The sequence below is a fragment of the Condylostylus longicornis genome, unplaced genomic scaffold (assembly GCF_029603195.1).
Source record: "Condylostylus longicornis isolate FDR11 unplaced genomic scaffold, ASM2960319v2 ptg000040l, whole genome shotgun sequence".
Taxonomy (NCBI): Eukaryota; Metazoa; Arthropoda; class Insecta; order Diptera; family Dolichopodidae; genus Condylostylus; species Condylostylus longicornis.
This window is the reverse complement of record NW_026578009.1, coordinates 8241102-8260790: the sequence shown is the minus strand read 5'-3', so window position 1 is coordinate 8260790 and position 19689 is coordinate 8241102. Positions and strand designations below refer to the sequence as shown.

The window sequence follows — 19689 nt, the reverse complement described above, 5'->3', positions numbered from 1 at the left end:
AATGTTCAATAATTAAGTTTTCAAATATTAAAAAAAGTTTAGCATAATATAAACTTTTTTAAATACTTTTTATCAAAACAGTCTGATGAATGTGCTTCAGAGTCATCTTCCATCTATGATCAGACAAAATTTCGTGATTTAAATGCAGCTACTGCTAAAAATTTTATTAAACCAAAGAAACCATTGACCATAAATACTACAAGTAAATTTAATGTAGAAAAAACCCAAACATCTAATTCAATTACTACACAAACGGATGAAAATCTCAATGTAAATAATAACAATAATAATAGTACCAATAATAACATGCAATCATCAAATTCAAATTTAACTGGTATAAAAAAGCCTTTAATTGCTAAATGGAAAACTGGTGTTAAACTGCAGGTAACAGCACGAGCTCATAATCAAGGTAGCTAGCTTCATTTGCTTTTTTTGTACTTTGTTAATTTTTTTATTCCTTTATTTTTTTCTTACGTATCTTTTAATTTTTTGTTGCATGCATATATGTGTGTTATCTTCATATTTATGTATGTTATTAAATGTAAATTTGTCTACTTTATAATTTCTTTCATTACCTATATCATTATGTAGTAATCAATTTTTTTATTTTATTTTGTAGAAGAATTCTTAGAAGGTTTAAAACGTGCCCAGAGAGCACGTCTTGAAGATCAACGTGGAACTGAAATAAACTTCGAATTACCAGATTTTTTAAAAGATAAAGCTAATTTAAGTGCAGCTAATAAATTAAGGAAAATTCGTGCAAATTTAAATCCAATAACAAATCATAATTCAAATATTATATCAGGTGGAAATTTAGTGAAAACCACATCAAATAATGGAAATGAAACTACAAATCGTAATAGTTTAGATTCATCAAAAGATCGCCCGCAACCAGCTCCAAGATTATCCATAACTAAAAGTGCCAGTTCAATCGCTATAACATCAAATCGTACACACTTTGGCGCTACCAATAACACAAAAAACAACAGCAATATTAATAGTGATAACAATGACAAAAACAACAATAGCAATACTAATACTAGTATTAGTTACAGCAACACCAAAACTGGCAATCAACAAAAAGATGATGAAAATATTATTGGTAATGATAATAGCAGTAGCAGCAACACTAGCAAAAGTATTGAAAATTTGAGTTCACCTAATAGTTCTATAGTAGATTTTAATGATGATGTTGACAATAATGATAATAATATTACAAACTTATTAAGAGGACCGCCACCCCTTCCACCAAAACCTAAGATATTACCCATCAAACCATCGAATTGGGGACAAAATGCCTCAAATCAAACAAATATTTTACAATTATCGCAATCAGCAACAACAATAGCCGATTTAATTCCCGCTAGAAGAGCGTTAAATAATAATGAAATATCTTCAGCTAAAAATGCTTATTTAGATCAGCCGAGTAGCAGTTTTGTTTAATTTTATACACACATACTCGTATTTTTTTCAATTACTATATGATATCTCAATCTAATCAAAAATTTTAATGAAAGTACTTTTCATGATCTTTGTCTTAAATCTAGTGTAATAAGGATCTAATCAAGAGTTTTTCGATTTTAATAATTTTATTCTTTGTAAGCTTTTTTTTTAAAACTTCATATGTAACATACATATTATAATATGGCTTTTCCTATTTAACTTTTTGATTTAAACATATAATGTGATTTGGATTTAAACAGGATTTCATAAGTTTATAAATATACAAAATCTATATTTATTTAATATTGTGTTACTCTAGATAATCTATCTTTAAGATATAAAATTTACTTTCAAATACTAGAATTTGTAAAATTAATTATAAAAAAAAAACAAGAAAAACAAATACAAATTCGAATATGCATAAATGTTTTAAAGAAAATTTCAATATATTAGAATTTAGTAAATAATTTATTTATTAATTTTTAGAAAGAATAGAAAGAAATGAATTTAAGAAAACTTCTTAGAAAGGTTAAGAAAATTAAAAATATATTCTATTTTAAAATTACACAAATTTTTGTAATTAATATTAATACTTTTTTTTATTAAAGGTCCTTCAAATATTTACCCTATTCGAATTCAAATATAATTAATAATTAATTCAAAATATTAATATTATTTAAAATGTATCAATTACCCATATCCTGTTTGTCGCATCTATTGACGTAATTGGTTGTTATTCAAAAAATTTGTGTTTTTCAGAATAAAATCAAATACAAAATTTTAAATTCTATATTGATAAAAAAAAAGTATTTTTCAATAATATCCCATCATCTCAAGTGATGTAACTTACAGAATATAGGTGAACTTTTTCCATTATTCATTACCATCAAAGTATTTTTGAATAAATTATCATCTAAATTGTACAACGGTCTTATGATTAATGTAAAATCTCTCCGTTTAGTGAATCCTTCGAAACAAGTATAATGGCGATAAATTTTATTGAAATGGCTCTTCCCTGGTTTTGCTAAAATAAAGTATAATGGACAAAAGGAGTTATTCATATATTTTTGTAATTAATACATGTTTCAAAGTTTCAGTTTTCGTTTAAATTGTAATATAAAATAAGGAAATTAACCACAAATAAATATGTAATCATTTTTTCAATATACTAAAAAAAGACGAAATCATGTAGGGCTTCAGAACAAGTATATTTTAATATGGGATTTAAATACAATTAAATTTAATGAGTTAATCGAGTTTTAAATTTGCATATTTCCATGAATTGAAAACACATTATTATTTCTGTTTTTATTAAATAGTCCTTTTGTTAAAACAAAGGACTAATTCTTATTTCAGAAACGAAATAAGAAATTTTATCAAAAATTAGAATTTTTACATTGTAAAAAACATTGTCTATTGAAAAAAACTAAATATGTAGGCGGTTTTGTTCCTTTATATAATATTATATTAAAGCAATGGGCTAATAAACGTAGGTATGTATATTTTGCATTAATATGCTTTTATCATTTACAAAAATAAATAATAATAAAGCGCAAAAAAGTTTAATTTTGTCAATCAGGATTGTGTTTTAACTGTTAACAATATAACAAATATGAACGAGGCCACTTTTACCCTGAGTGCTTTTTGCGGTTCCATTCCCAGTATAAAAATCAAAATTGGACTTGTTACCAGGTTATAAAAATTTGGATGTATGCATCATGATTAAATGAAATAAGCCAAAATATATGCAATTACTTTTTCGCAAGAACTGTAATTGACAACTATTCGAGAGTCGTTTTCATAACAAAAAAAAAAATCATAAACAGCTGATTTACGACATAACCTAATTTTTAAATTTTCATTCTACTTACATATGTACGTACCAATTATCAATAGTTGTTTTTATTTTCTTTTTTTTCTCATCACTTTTACAAAATAAATTAAATGGAACTGTTAAGAAATTCACAAAAAATTTGTTTAAATTTATACAAGGTAACTAACAAATTTCATTTATAGAGAGGTGAAACTATATAAAAAATAATTTTATTTTTGCAGTCAAACAGTTTTGTACCCTTAGCAATTCAATCTTGTAATCAATTTATTCAAGTTCGATATAGGAGAACCAAACACTACGACCCGAAGTTTAAACTTCTTCGCAAAAAGAAATTCGTTAAAGTTGAGTTGCCTAATTTTCAGGAGAAAAAAGATGACCTTACACCTGAAGAAATTCGCAGCAGATTAAAAGAAAGAGGATTATTACCTCCAAGGCCATGGATGGAACGTCCATTTCATATTAGTTGTACAGGTGGAATTTTCGAAGCGTACGTCCCACCTGAAGGTGATGGTAAGAAATCAATAATATCAAGTGGAGGTGCAAAACAAAAATTCGAGTTTCTGGAAAAAAAGTCAAAAAGTATGCTGGCAATTCGGAAAGTAAAAGGTTATGAAGACGATTTCGATACAGATCAGTTTGCCCAAAATGCGCAAGACATTTATATTAAAGCTCATACACATATGGCTAATAAAGAAAAATACGCATTGCGAGAGTATATAACTGAACGTGCCTACCCAGAAATGATGCATAATGTACGAGACAAAACAATACATTGGAAATTTTTACAATCACTAGAACCTCCAAGAGTAGTCCATGCAAGAGTTACTGATGTAATTTCTAAAGAAAATCTTTTCGCCCAAATTACAGTTCGGTTTCACACCCAACAATCGTTAGCCATTTACGACCGTTTCGGCCGTTTAATGCATGGTAGTGAGATTCTTGCTAAAGATGTTTTAGAATATGTCGTTTTCGAAAAACACATTTCCAACACTTACGGCATATGGAGATTACATGATAAAATTATTCCAGATTGGTTTCCACCTAAAGAACCTTCCCCAATAACGTATCGTGTGTACGACGAACCAGAAAAAGATGTGGAAAAAATTGATAGTGGAGTTGAAGCTCAAAATCAAAAAGAATTAGATGCCGGCATAAAAGAAGAAAAACCTAAAGAAATAGCAGCAGTGTAAAAAAAAAGTGAATGTAAATACATACTTATAAACATTTTATTAAAGAATGTTGCGTTTTATTTCAAACAAAAACAAATTTGAAAAGGAAAAACTACTTAATTTAGAAATAAATACATTCATGCAGACATATGTATACCTACATGCCTTAATCAAATTGAACTATCTATTAAAAAATAAAACCGTAAATCTCTTTGACAAAGAATCAATGTACAATTTTAAATTCTGTAAATTTAGTTTCATTTATTTCTTTAATCTCTGAAAAAACTGCTTTGTCAATACGACTTTGTGGACTTCCTGTTGTTTTTAACCAATGTTGCCTAATATTGAAAGATTAAAATATACATAGTTTATTACTAAATAAGTACTCATTTGTCCTTACATTTCTTTAATTTTGCTTGCTTCGCCTTCCATTTGCCCTTTAACCGTACCAGCTGATGTGTTCATGCAAATTAAATTATAAGTTTTTACTTTACACAAAAAAAATATTTTAAGATTTATAAAAGTTCTTTTTATTTCATTTATTAATTAATTACACTTTAATTTCCAATTCCAAACTTATTAAATTAAACTATAAGTTTTTACTTTACACAAAAAATATTTTAAGATTTATAAAAGTTCTTTTTATTTCATTTATTAATTAATTACACTTTAATTTCCAATTCCAAACTTATTAAATTAAACTATATTTTTAAATCTTTATTTTCTAAACGGCAAAACGATTTAATAACTAACGAGCTACTGAATTACCAACCAAGCAAAGCTGCTATTGAATTTACTCTATTTATAAGAAATAACTGTTTAGTAAGCAAAAAATTGTTTAGAATAATTCTCATGGGAAAGTTTTAATATTGTAATTTGAATATTTGGAACTTTGCTTTAGTTTTGTCTGTAAAAGTTCAATCACGTTGCAATTAAATGATTTCATATAGGAGTTTAATTGCAACGTTGAATTTTAATTTTAATTTAAAATAAATATTTTGTTTTTGTCAAATCACGTTGCGATTAAATGATTTAGAATAGGTTTAAGTAATAAAGTATGGAAATTTGATCGCAACGTTCGATTTAATTTTAGTTATAGTTAAATTTTATTTTTTGGTGTTCCGGGCGTAAGCGAATATATAACTCCCCCCTCGTTAAGCTGGAAGCTCTCCTGAGCTCCAGAGATTATATTTCCTTTACTATTATTTTCATTTGTATCGTTTGGCCGTTTTTTACATTTATAAAATTTTTTCATATAGTATTTTGTAATAAAAATTATTAAAAGCAATACAATAGAGATATTTGACAGTATTAAAATATAATGGTTTTTAATTTCAAATTTTACAAATTCTATTTCATTGTAATTTTCAATTTGCTTCAAATTAATATTTTCTAAATTTGGTATATAACTAACATTATAAGGTTCTAAATAGTTTGGTATTATTATGTGGTTGTTAATTTTTCTCTCTATGTTTTTGAATATTACGTCATCTATTTTTATAGTGCAATTATAATATGTAATTAAGTTAGTTTTAATTAGTTTGTATTGTATGTTATTACAAGTATTTTCTAACATTACATTATTTGCATTTTTTACTAAGATAATATTAGATGAAACTTCCACAATCTCAAAATTAATATTTTTCCTTTTTGTACAATTCTTAAAATTATTATTCATTAAATTTTTTATACAACCATTTATTACTTTTAGTTTATTTTCACAATTCTGTTTATTATTAAAGTAAATTTCATTTTTAAATTTCAATATATTAGTAGATTCAATGTTTATTTCCTCGAAATTTTTGTTAGGTACTGGAATAATTTTATATCCAACTGCAAGTTCCTTTGCAACGTTAGGAATCAAAATGGCAAAAATAATATTATTATCTAGACTAATAAGTGAACTTTTTATTTCTTTATATTTAAAAACATCGATTTCAAATTCATCAATTTCTTCATTGGATAAAATGGAGTGAGTCATGATACCATGTTTAGCGAAAAGAATGTTTTGTTGGACTTTGTCTATTTCTGAATTTAGTAAGTTAATATTTGTGTAACTAGAAAGAAACTGTAAACTTTTTATGCTTTTGCTAAAGGTGTTGTTTTGTTCTCTCAGTGTAATATTTAAAATTTCTTGGTTTTCGTTAATTCGTTTCTGTAGAATATTTAGGTTTTTCTGAAATTGGTCGTTTATTTTAATCTGTTTATTTATGGTCTGAATGGAGTTGTAATTTCCCTGTTCAATAAGTTTTATGTTTTCTACAATTTCAGTTTTGTCATCATCGTCTAAGTTTCCAAATAACCATTTTAAAATTTTGCCACCTAAATTAATGAGTCCTCGTTTTTGTCTGTGTGGTAGTAATGTTTTAATGTTATGTCGAGTTTTTTCGATTTGAATTTGTAATTGTTTTAATGTGGTATTGTCTTGGTTAAAAGTGTTGTAAATATTATTTTCAATTTGTGCTAAAGTATTTTCTAGTTCGCTAATATTTATAAAGTGAAGAATTTTAGAATAGTTTTGAATTATAGGAATTTCTTCCCGTTTGATTAGTTGGAATCCACCCCGATTTTCCAATACCCGAACGTCAATATTTGCAGAACAAGTATTTGAAGTGAGGAGTAAAATTAGTAGTGCTAATTTAAGTTTGTTGTGGTAGTGGTTGAGTGGAGTCCGTTTCTGGGTTACCTGAGGAAAATTTAAAATTTCTTTTTAATCTACTTGGGTGAATATTTCTATTCTGGTTATCTTTTAATTTACCGTTAATTAATTTAGATTTAATATACGTATATTTCCTTTTATGTTTATATCTTAGAGCTTCGGGATTTTTTACAAGAACTTTGTCTCCTTCTTTATAGTCAGGGTCTATCCTATCTTTGTTTAGTTTTCCAATCGTTTTAAGTTTATTTTCATCAATTAATTTTCTAATTTTTTCAATATCGGTTATTTCGTTATTTACAAAGTTTATAGGCTTAACTTTAGTTACAGAGTGAATGGAATTATTATATTTTTCGACTGCGAATAATATTTTTTCATACGGTGTTAAATGTGATTTTTGTGTATCTAAGATACGAAGGTGTTCGCTTAAAGTTCCGTGAGCTCGTTCGATTGTAGAATTTCCGGTATGGCTTCTGGGTGACGTAAAGTGAGCGTTTATATTTTCTGTTCTAAAGAAGTTTTTGATATTAAGACTATCGAACTCATTGTCGACAACGATTTTATCTGGCCTACCGAATAGTGCAAACCTGTTGCGAAGTGCTTGTATAATAGTAGTTGCATTTCGGTCATTAAGACGTTGGACCATTAAATGCCTTGAGAATTTGTCAATTATTGTAAGAAATATTTCCTTATAACAGAAAAATAAATCGACGTGTATTATTTTATTAGGAGAGCTCGGGGTTTCGGAAATTTCGAATCTATATTTATTTGGTTTGCGATCATATTTTGATTGATTACATATGTCGCAACTGTTTATATACTTATGAAATAGTTCCTTAAGTTTAGGGAAGAAAAACTCATCTTTCACTTCTGTATAATTTTCAACGATACCTCGATGGTTTGATTCTTTATGAATTTTTTCTATTAATTTTAAAGCCTCTTCTTCATTTTCTATGTCTATTGCTTTTTTAGTACATTTTATGAATTTCATTTTATTATTATTAGAAAAGAGTTCCGTGAGTTTCTGTTTTACTATATCAAATTTTTCATCATTTAATTCGGAATAGATAGCAGTTATTCCATTTCTAATGAATCGTCTAAGTATGTCATTTAAATAATGGCTATTATTGATTTCATTTTCACTAATAAAGATTTGTCTAAATTTTTTATATTTTATAATTATTTCCCTTTCTTTTTCTTTTGTCAAATAAAGCTGCGTCAAATATTTATTAATTATTATATCGGATGTTGGGAATTGATTTTCATGGCGACTATGGTTTGTTGTTATAACTGAATTATTAGAAGGTGTTTCGTTAGGGTCATCTATATGATTAATTTCATTATTTGTAGAATCCATTCTACTTAAAAAATCAGCAACACGATTTTCTCTTCCTTTTACATAGTCTATTTCGAAGTCGTATTCGTTTAATCTGATTCGCCATCTTTGTAGTTTGGCGTTCGGTTCTTTTAGTGAATGCAACCATTTTAAGGGTTGGTGGTCTGTTCTTATTAAAAATTTTGTACCATATAAGTATGGCCGAAAATATTTAGTGGCCCATACTATGGCAAGAAGTTCCTTCTCTATAGTAGAGTAATTGCATTCATGATTATTAAGGGTTCTGCTAGCGAAGCAGATTGGGTGGTTTTCTTGTGATAGGACCGCTCCAATTGCAAAGTTGGACGCGTCCGTTGTTAATACAAATTTCTTTTTAAAATCAGGGTAACGAAGTATAGGATAAGTTGTAATCAATTCTTTTAATTTTTGAAAGGAGTCTTTATATTGTATATCATTTTCATTGATTTTATTTCCCTTTTTCAAATATTTAGTCATAGGCTGAGCTACTTTCGCATAGTCCTTGATGAACTTGCGATAGTACCCCGTAATGCCTAGGAAACTTTTTATCTGCTTGGGAGTCTTAGGCAGTTTGATTTGTTTAATTACATTAATTTTATCTTCGTTTGGCTTTATTCCCTCTGGTGTTAATATGTGTCCTAAATACTCTGTCTCTTTAGAGAAAAATTTGCACTTATCCACTTGGATTTTTAGATTGAACTCTCTTAATTTTGAAAATATTTTATTAATAGCTGAGAGGTGTTCTTGTAGTGATGTAGAGAAAATAAGGATGTCATCTAGATAGACAACGCAAATTCGCCCGATAAAGTCCTTTAAAACGTAATTGATCATCCTTTGAAAAGTTGCCGGAGCATTCTTTAGTCCGAATGGCATCCGTACAAACTCAAAGTGACCTTGCGGTGTAGAAAACGCGGTCTTTAGACGATCTTTTTCATCCACCAATATCTGGCGAAACCCCTTTGCGAGGTCCAGAGTGGTGAAATATTGAGCCCGACCCAATTTATCAAATATAGAATCTATATTCGGTATCGGGAATTTGTCATCAACCGTAATTTCATTTAATTTACGGTAGTCGATGACAATGCGCCATTTTTGTTTCCCTGAGTAGTCCAATTTTTTGGGTACTACCCATATAGGGCTATTATAAGGGCTACTGGATGGTTGAATAATATTTTGCTCTAACATTTCCTGAACTTGCTTATTTACTTCCTCTTCATGTATTTTTGGAAACCGATATATTTTACTATAAATCGGTTGGGAAGTAGTTGTAATTATTTGATGTTTTACACTTCTGACACATGTTAATCGATCTCCTTCTTTATAGAAAAGATCCTTATTAGAGTTTAAAATATATTTTAATGATTTAGTTTCTTCTCTATTCATATTTTTATTTAATAATTTTTCAAATAATTCATTATGGTTGATTTGTAAAGGTTCTATTTGACAAGTGTTTTCAAAAGGACAAGCTGAATTAAATTTAATATTACGGTTGTTAATTTCTAACCGCTCCTTTGAAAGATTAATATTTGCTCCTATTGGTTTTAAAATATTTTGGCCTAAGAGAGCGTCAAAGTTTTTATTGCTAAGATCCATTACTTTCCAGGACATAGTTGAATTTTCATTGAACTCGTCAGGTACTTTTGTAGTTATTTCGTATTTAATGGCTTGGTTTCCTGCGAGTGTTTTTAATTGAATTGGATTTTCTAATTTGTTTTGTTTAGATCGATCAAAAATATTGCCGTTTATAATTGAAGTAACTGATCCTGTGTCGATCAGACAGGTCAGCCTTTTGCCTTCCATTGTTAAGTCTACTAAGGGTAATGTCGGATAGGGGGACCACAGTGAAAATTTTCTGTGGAACCCGAATCCACATCCATTGGAACTGGACTTGACCGATTTTCGTTATAAGATGGTCCTGGTAGATTATTACCTGTACCACCAAACTGTTGGTTGGGCCTAAAATTCCTAAACTTTTCGTTAGTAGTGTAGTTTCTGTCCATTGGTCTATTTGTGTAAGTGTTTCTTATGTTGTTATTGTAATTGTTATTGTTGAAAGTTCTATTTGCGTTTCTATAGTTATTTCTGGAATTTGTATTATTACTACTATGTCTAGAATTTATGTTATGGTTATTTCTGTAATTTGTATGATTATTGTTCCTATACTGAGAGTTGGTGTTTGGAACCTTGCTGTCGGATATATTGGTTTCTAATAAGCTTCTATAAGCGTCTTCTAATGTTGTTACATTTTTAGTTCTAAGGTACATTGAGTCTACTCTATTTAATTTATTCAAAAATTTTTCTAATATTGAATTTTCATTATTAATTGGATTAAATTCTGAAGATTTATTGTCATCCAAATCATATTTTAAATTTAACAAATTTAATATGGAATTTAATTTAACATAAAGATCACTTACATTTCTAAAAATTATACAGTCTGCTTCTTCTTTTAATTTCAAATAAGATTTCTGTACTCCGAAGGTAGCTTTCAGTTGTTGTTTTACTTCGTCCCAAGTTTTTTCCTGAATTCTCCGGATTGCTGCCGCTGCAGGACCCTGGATCTTGCTGTACAAAATTCTGTATAGATAGTTTTTTGCATCGGCATCCGCTGCTAAGGCAATTAAACTTTCGACTTCTTCGATGAAGGATTTTAGACTGTAGGCGTCTTGTCCAGTAAAAATTGGTACTGAACGAGCTTCGCCTATCAAGTCTTTTAATGTAATTGCAGCAAGTGACATGTTAAAATTTTTTTGTATATTTTTTAGATTATCAAAGTATTTTTCTTTTTCACTTTTCTTCATAAATGTTAAAAAAAAAAAAAAATATTTTGGTTTTTTTTTTTTTTTTTTTTTTTTTTTTTTTTTTTTTTTTTTTTTTTTTTTTTTTTTTTTTTATAATTTTTGTTTTATCAATTTAATTAGTTGTAAAATTTGATTTGATTAAAGATCTTTTAATAGATATTTTATTTGTGTTTTACTTATAATTTTTTGTTCGTTTATTTACCGAATTAACTTTTTGAAAAAAGTTCTCCGCCTTTACACAACTAAACTTTTATCACTCGGTTCACCACAAAATTTTTTTTTATTATTATTATTTAATTTTGCTTAATGGTTTGAGCATTACACTATTTTATTTTCTAGTTTTTTGTTCATTTAAATTGACTTAAGAAAAATGTTAGTGTTTTCTTTTTTTTTGTTTAGATTTTTTTTTTTTTGTTTTTATAGACGGAGTCGGTATCCTACCGACTGCGCCAATTAAATTATAAGTTTTTACTTTACACAAAAAAAATATTTTAAGATTTATAAAAGTTCTTTTTATTTCATTTATTAATTAATTACACTTTAATTTCCAATTCCAAACTTATTAAATTAAACTATAAGTTTTTACTTTACACAAAAAATATTTTAAGATTTATAAAAGTTCTTTTTATTTCATTTATTAATTAATTACACTTTAATTTCCAATTCCAAACTTATTAAATTAAACTATATTTTTAAATCTTTATTTTCTAAACGGCAAAACGATTTAATAACTAACGAGCTACTGAATTACCAACCAAGCAAAGCTGCTATTGAATTTACTCTATTTATAAGAAATAACTGTTTAGTAAGCAAAAAATTGTTTAGAATAATTCTCATGGGAAAGTTTTAATATTGTAATTTGAATATTTGGAACTTTGCTTTAGTTTTGTCTGTAAAAGTTCAATCACGTTGCAATTAAATGATTTCATATAGGAGTTTAATTGCAACGTTGAATTTTAATTTTAATTTAAAATAAATATTTTGTTTTTGTCAAATCACGTTGCGATTAAATGATTTAGAATAGGTTTAAGTAATAAAGTATGGAAATTTGATCGCAACGTTCGATTTAATTTTAGTTATAGTTAAATTTTATTTTTTGGTGTTCCGGGCGTAAGCGAATATATAACTTGCACCATCCCCTTAAATTAAATGTTTTGGCTGCTTCTTGAGTATACTGTTTAATTGTTTTTGTTATTGATTATTTAAAACTTCTTTTAAAAACCTATTTATTTATTGTAGTTCCTTACCTTTCTAAAAAACACTCCTTAAAAATATGTATTTATGTGCATAAAAAATATTTTAAAAATCTAAAATATTATTGAATTACCTTGAACTACCCCAAAAACTTCAAAATCACAGATGTAATTGGCCATCGCAGCTCCACCAGTTGAAAATTCTTGCGAATGAATAATTTTTGCAAGAAAAGTAAGCATAAGTGGAGTTCGTAAAAATAAATTTTTATTAACCATTGCTCATAGTTTATAAGTAAATAAAATACCACTTGCTTATGTAATTTGCATTTACCTATTTAAAATTTTAAAGAAACTGAAATGTTGCAGTACATAATAAATAGAAAACTCTCACAAAAATAATAATAATAGTAGTTCAACGATAATTGAGCTTTATGTATACATATGTATATATGTACATATCTACAAAGTATGTATTTTTCAAGGGTTATTTAATTGCAAAAACGATTCTCGGATAAATATTTGTCTTCCAGCTGAATTATTGTGCTAGTAATACATAAAGCTTTCACGCTTATATTTACAAATTTAATAAAATAATATTTATAAAATTAATTTGACATTAAAATCGAAAAACAATTTTTTGATTATCTGATGTTCAATTATTTATTTAAACTACAAAATCTCTGAAGTATTCTTAAGTGCTCATTACTTTTATACATGTAATTTATTTTCTAATAACAAAGTCTTTAAATTGTGAGTCGGACACACTTAACTCAGAGAATTCAGCTTTATGAATTACGCTCTTTGGACTTCCAACACTAGATAACCACTCTTGCCTAAAATAAATAGTATATATGGAAGTTTATATTTGCATATACATACATACATACATACATACATTTTTCTAATTTCTTGTTCGGGTCCCTCCAACTGTCCTTTAACAGTTTGATTTTCAGTATTCATGCACCATCCTCGTAATTTTAAAGCTTTTGCAGTTTTACATGTATACTGCTTGCAATACAAAATTTAAACAAATAACACTTACACAATATGTAGGTATGTATGTTTTACTTTCTTACCTTTCGGAAAAAGACTCCTAAAAAACACCGGTAATAAGAATAAATGTATGTATGTATGTATATATTTACCTGCATATGTTAACATTAAGGTACCATTAGATATATTTCTTATTACCTTGTACTTTTCCATGTACTTCAAAACTACAAATATAATTCATTCCTCCAGTTAGCTTTTTTAATTCCTTCTTCTTAAATAATTCGAGCACCGAATAGTCCTGCTAAGTCATATACAGATGTATTCCCAATTGCAGGAGCACCTAATCACTTCCAGATCTTTTGAATTCTAAATAGAAAAAAAATTTTAAAATATTCAATTTATAAAATATTTTGAAATATTTTTGAAAAATTTCTTTTAAATATTACAAAGCAAATTAATTTATTTCCATATTAATAGGTTTCTTAGGAAACTAAATAAAACTTAACCTATTTTAAAAACTAGGACTACTCGTATAATAATAAAAGTAAACACAATTGTTAAATAAATATATATGGGATTAGGCAATATAAATTATATGTATATACATATTTACAATTCGTACACGCATATGTATACTTTGTATAGTTACTTGACTATACAAAAATTATATTATATGGGTTTAAGGTAAACGAACCTTCGAGCAGCTGTTTTTGGAACGATTCTCGAAACAGATAAATGAGTTATAATAAATATACCGAGTATATTTTTATAGCCATAAGATTTTTGACTATTTAATTTTAATAGTTTAGTGAAAGCAAAAAAATTAAGAACTAAAGCTAAGGCTATAAGTAAATTTCGTTGATTTACTATCGTCTTATTAAATAGGGAATACCCTAACTGTCTATTTTTTATTAAATTAGTTACTCAGACTTTAAAACATTCTAAAATATTACTGTTATAAAAAGACAAGGAAATAAAATTAAAATTATAATATTATAAGCAATTAGAAATAGAATTTTCATTCATTTTTGTTTTACATGGTTGAACAAAATCAGTGAAAGCTTGTAAGCAAATAACTAGTACTTCGGAAATCTTTATTTAAAAAACTTAAAAAAAAATCTGTGCTTATTTAGTTTGGCAATTCTGCTGTTTACGACTTTTTTTACTCATGTGTTTTTGTTGTGATCGAGTCTTGTTTAAAAAAAAAAAATCAAACAAAAAGTGTAAAATCAACATCAAATATGACGTTCCTCTTGTCAAACTTTAAAGAAACTTTCTCTTATAAGATATTTAGGCGAATTAGTTTAGTTTTGATTTATTAAAATTTATTCAATAAAACTTTTTTTGAAAATGAATTCTATTAAAAAATAATAAAAAATTCGTGTTTGTAGTGATTTTAAACTAGTTAGAATAGTGAACTATTTGTTTTGCTATCAAATATTCTTGTGTTCCAAAAAGTTCTTATATTAAATAAGAAAAAAATACAAATTCAAGTGACTATACAGTGGAAGAAAAATAGAACTGAAAAATAGAAAAATGGACAGCTCAATGAGAAGATCGCAGCAAATATTGTTGCAAAGCGGATCTAACTCATTAAGTAATAACTCAAAAAAATCTTGGTCTGAATTAAAAGCAGTTGTAAGCGAACTACGTAAACAACTAGCGAATTTGTCGAGTATGGTACCGATGAATATCAGTTTCCGAACATTATCTGATGGACGCGTTAGAATATACTTTTTGAGTACCCCACCTAATGGTTGGGAAACAACTTTGTTATATACTGATGTTAATCCAAATGACACATCCCAACCCAAAAGGTTTTATTTTAACTAAATTTATCAATTCAATATTTAAAACTTTTCTTTAATTCTAGATTGCACTGGAATTTAGTATTAGAACCATCTATATCAAATGTTTCGAATAGTGTTTATTCCCGGGAAGTGCAATTACTATTAGAACGGAAACGTTTATCCACTTGGGGTATAACTTCCTATGAGTTACACAAACCAAGTGGTAAAATTGTTTTTCCTGCATCCAGTAATTTATATCAGTGTTTAGATCTAGGATATGAGGTTAAAAAATGTTTAAAAATTTAAATAGAATATTACTTAAAAATAAATTTTTGTAGAATGGACCCTTATTTCCAAGTCAATTACGAATTTGTACGAACTGGGCTGCTTTAGATCCTCAAATTTGTCCGCAAAATTCTGATTTAGTAGCATATGTAAGCGGAGGAGATATTTGGGTTACACATACTATGACTGGTCAAGACGACCGGTTGACATTAGCGCATGATGGCAGAAGAAATTTTGTTGATGATCCATTGAGTGCTGGTGTGCCATCTTATGTTATGCAAGAAGAATTTAGTCGATATCAAGGATACTGGTGGCAACCGTACAGCGAAGGTTATTAAAATTTTTAAATATTAATATTTTTTACACAAATGTTACATTTAGATCACGCAAAAGGGATATATAGAATAGTGTACGAAGAAGTTGACGAATCCGAAGTATGTTTGTTCACTTTTCCTTCATCGCAAAGTGGAGTAGGAGAATATGAAGAATATAGGTTTCCAAGAGCAGGAACACCCAATGCTAAGTCAAAACTTAAAATGGTTCAATTTAGATTAAATGAAAGATTAAAAATATCAGATATTTGTGTGAAAGATTTACCGTATTCATTGAGCGGGGTTTTTCCTTGGTTGGAATATATTGTTAGAGTAGGGTGGACACCAGATTCAAAAAAGTATTATTAATACTTATATAATTTTTGGAAATGTTAAATAATTTTTATATAAAAATAGTGTTTGGATACAAGGTCTCAACAGAAAGCAGCAACGTTTGGATATAATACTTATACCTGTCGACAATTTTTGCGACACTTATAATAGCACACCCTCATCCCCTGCTAGTGGAGACCATAGCTGGAAATCACCATATAACAAGATTATTAGTCCATTACAGGTAATTGAATAATTCATAATTATGGTTTTATTAAGTATTATTTATTATGTTTGTAGGTTATATATTCGCAAACATCTGATACGTGGATAAACATTCATGATACATTGAATTTTTTGGAAATTAATGAATCAACTTGTACTTTTATTTGGGCATCAGAAGAAACTGGTTTCCGTCATTTATATTTAATTACGTCTAGTCTGGCAGTCGCAAATGAAAGCAATTGTAGCCCTACACACAACTTAATTAAGACATTAAATGGTTGTTCTGAAACCTCAGTAAATAATGAAAATTCAGAAAATATTGATAGTGCTTCCCTAATACCGCGCATTGTAAACAAAGTAAAATTTTTATTATTTGTAATGTTTTTCAGTTTCATACACAAATTAAATTTAATTATAGGTTGCATTGACTTGTGGAGAATGGGAAGTTTTAGGTAGAAATATCTGGGTAGACAAGCCCAATCAATTAGTATATTTTTTAGGTTTAAAAGAAACGCCTTTAGAAAAACATTTATACGTTGTTAGTTTGCAAAGACCTGGATATATTCGTCTTCTAACTGAACCTGGATATTCATATTCTATTGAATTAAACGATGTTAGTAAATAATTTTTTTATATAAAAAAAAATAGAGATGTTATAATATATAACAACTTACAGGAATGTACTTTAATGTTGCAAGTTTATTGTAATATTCAACGTCTTCCATCGTGCAAAATTTTGAAAATACAACAAACTTGTCAAAATGGTGGAGTCGGTGGTATTACTTTATCATTAATGGGTTACTTATTGGAAGGTGGTGTTCCAGAATCGCAATATTGCCCGCAAATTTATCGACCGCAATTATCAACTGGTGATATTTTATATGCCATGGTTTTTAAACCTCATAATTTTCAACTAGGTACTAAGTATCCAACTGTGTTAAATGTATATGGTGGTCCTGAAGTTCAAACAGTTAATAACACTTTTAAGGTATAATATTTCATTTAATAAAATAAATAAAAAAAACAAATCTTATAATATTAATGAAATAGGGAATGCGGCAACTTCGAATGCATATGTTAGCCGCTCAAGGTTATTGCGTTGTTTGTGTTGATTCAAGAGGAAGTAGACACCGTGGAGTTAAATTTGAAAGTCATTTAAGATGTCGTATGGGTCAAGTGGAATTGCAAGATCAAGTTGAAGTTTTAAAAATTCTAGCAGATCAATTGGGTTATATTGATATCAATCGGGTTGCTATACACGGTTGGTCGTACGGTAAAAATTTGAATCTACTTTTTTATTTTATTTTAAAATAGACAAGAAATATTTCGGTATTTGTTTAAGGCGGCTATTTAAGTTTAATGGGACTAGTGCAACACTCTGATATTTTTAAAGTTGCGGTTGCTGGTGCTCCTGTTACTAATTGGGAATACTATGATACTGGTTATACAGAAAGATATATGGATTTACCCCAAAATAATCCACAAGGATATTTAGCTGGTTCGGTGCTTAATTATATACATAAATTTCCAGATGAGTAAGTCATTGATTAATTTTTTTTATTGAAACGAAGACTTCATATATGTTTATCTTTATTACAAATTAATTTTTTAGGGATAATCGATTGTTAATAATACACGGACTTATTGATGAAAATGTTCACTTTTATCATACTTCACAATTAATAACAGCATTGGTAAAAGCAAATAAACCATACCAATTACAAGTTTATCCAAATGAACGTCATTCATTACGTAATCTGGAAGCTAGTAAACATTATGAAACAAAATTATTATCATTTTTACAAAATAATTTATGAAAATCTTGAAGTCAACATTAAACTAAAAAAACAAAACAATTATTTTATTTCTAGTTATAAATTTTAGTCGTTTGTTACAAATTTTTAATTCTAAATGCAAAATAATTTAAAAATTTGGTTAACAATAAATTATATATATATATATAAATTTTTTTTGTTCCATTTAAAATTTGAGTCTTTATTTTTAATTAGAAATTTAAAAAAAATATAATTAAATTCTTAATAATTTATTAAAAGTCAAACAAACCGTACGTAATTTTGCATATTAAAATTAAAAACATTTTAATTTAAAAAAGTAAACAAAATACCTTCCATATTTTTTTTGCAATAATATTAGAATATGGAAGAAACATAAAAACTATAATGCAAATTTCACTTACAACTGCAAAATATTATAAATTTGTTTTTTAAAATTCTACTTTCTTAGTTTCTTAAATGTTACATAGTTTTACATTTTCATATTTGGTAAAAATTTGTTAATATCTTTTTATAGATTGTAATTACGTCTTTAAGTTTTTGCAATTTTGTTGTTGAAATTTTCTTTTGAAATTAAAATAACGAAGACACTATTATTTAGCTTAAAAAAAATCATTAAAAAACTAAAACGAATTATTATAGTATTAATGTAAATTAAAATACTTAAACAATAAATTTTGAACCTAAAAAGTTAAACAAATTTATTAATTTAAATTTCGTATAATAAATAGAAGACAAAAAAAAAATTATTAAAAATTTAAACTACATATTATAAAAAATTTAGTTGCAATATATATATACAGAAATATTTATATACATTTACAATTAATTTAATAATCTAAACTAGTTATTTTCGTTAGAAAATAAATATATACATACATAAACATATATACATAAAGAAAAAAGAAACTTAATTATTTTTTGAGCCATTTTTGCCATTTTTTTTTTTTTTAGTTTTTAATAAAAATTATAAAAATAATAAATTATTTTAAAAACAATTTTTAAATAAATATAAAATCCTTTATATTAACAATTGTACATTGAAAAAAGTAACTTAAAAAGTAATTAGATATTTTTAATGGAATGTAGTTTTTAAATTTATATTGAAATTTAGATAACACTAAAAAGAGAATGAAAAAAATAACTTTTCTTTATTGTTTGTTTAAGGATTGTTTAATTAAGTCTGTTCTTTATTTTTCCTAACTCGCTTTGTATTGTCCTGTTAAAAATTCAAATTATGTAAGGATAAAAATTAAACATTGCTTATAGACTGCTTTGAAAAGAAATTTCTGAAAAATAAAAATAAAAAAGTTACAATAATAATACTAATTATTAATTAAAAATAATTTACAGAATACAAAATAACTCACAAAAAGCAATTCAATAGTTTTTTTTTCCAATAAAATATTTTAGTGTTCAAGTACTATTGTATATTGTACATAAAAAGATTAAAAAAATTAAAAAAAAAACGATACTGTAATTGTAAATAATCAAAAACAAAAAACATTT

The 19689-nt window shown here is 26.8% G+C and overlaps 4 protein-coding genes across 7 annotated transcripts in view; 3 read left to right on the top strand and 1 right to left on the bottom strand.

Annotated features, from left to right (window-relative positions):
- Positions 1–1859, top strand: part of LOC129609919 (regulator of G-protein signaling loco) — an 83910-nt gene extending 82051 nt beyond the window's left edge. Inside the window, exons 6-7 of one of the 4 annotated variants that reach the window (XM_055522203.1) lie at positions 82–409; positions 620–1859. In XM_055522203.1, the coding sequence (XP_055378178.1) occupies positions 82–409; positions 620–1443 (1152 nt within the window). In that variant the 3' untranslated portion in view covers positions 1444–1859. The remainder of the gene's footprint in view (positions 1–81; positions 410–619) is intronic. The other 3 variants (XM_055522204.1, XM_055522206.1, XM_055522207.1) reach the window with 3 other exon arrangements.
- Positions 1860–3303: 1444 nt separating this feature from the next.
- Positions 3304–4522, top strand: LOC129609921 (probable 39S ribosomal protein L45, mitochondrial). Its single transcript, XM_055522209.1, has 2 exons — positions 3304–3435; positions 3499–4522. Exons 1-2 carry the CDS (start codon positions 3388–3390, stop codon positions 4465–4467), a joined length of 1017 nt encoding a protein of 338 aa, XP_055378184.1. The 5' UTR covers positions 3304–3387; the 3' UTR covers positions 4468–4522.
- A 65-nt stretch (positions 4523–4587) lies between these two features.
- LOC129609801 (uncharacterized) lies at positions 4588–14004 on the bottom strand. Its single transcript, XM_055521922.1, has 10 exons — positions 13950–14004; positions 13596–13809; positions 13527–13543; positions 13346–13455; positions 13216–13283; positions 12585–12728; positions 12505–12521; positions 12390–12431; positions 4847–4914; positions 4588–4784 (listed from the first exon to the last, which is right to left on the bottom strand). The coding sequence occupies exons 2-10, from the start codon at positions 13654–13656 to the stop codon at positions 4670–4672; spliced, it is 642 nt and encodes a 213-aa protein (XP_055377897.1). The 5' UTR covers positions 13657–13809; positions 13950–14004; the 3' UTR covers positions 4588–4669.
- A 742-nt stretch (positions 14005–14746) lies between these two features.
- LOC129609920 (dipeptidyl peptidase 8) lies at positions 14747–18460 on the top strand. Its single transcript, XM_055522208.1, has 11 exons — positions 14747–15260; positions 15317–15515; positions 15572–15848; positions 15900–16188; positions 16247–16406; positions 16463–16744; positions 16806–17000; positions 17064–17375; positions 17438–17660; positions 17730–17922; positions 18000–18460. The coding sequence occupies exons 1-11, from the start codon at positions 14980–14982 to the stop codon at positions 18202–18204; spliced, it is 2616 nt and encodes an 871-aa protein (XP_055378183.1). The 5' UTR covers positions 14747–14979; the 3' UTR covers positions 18205–18460.
- The last annotated feature ends 1229 nt before the right edge of the window (positions 18461–19689 follow it).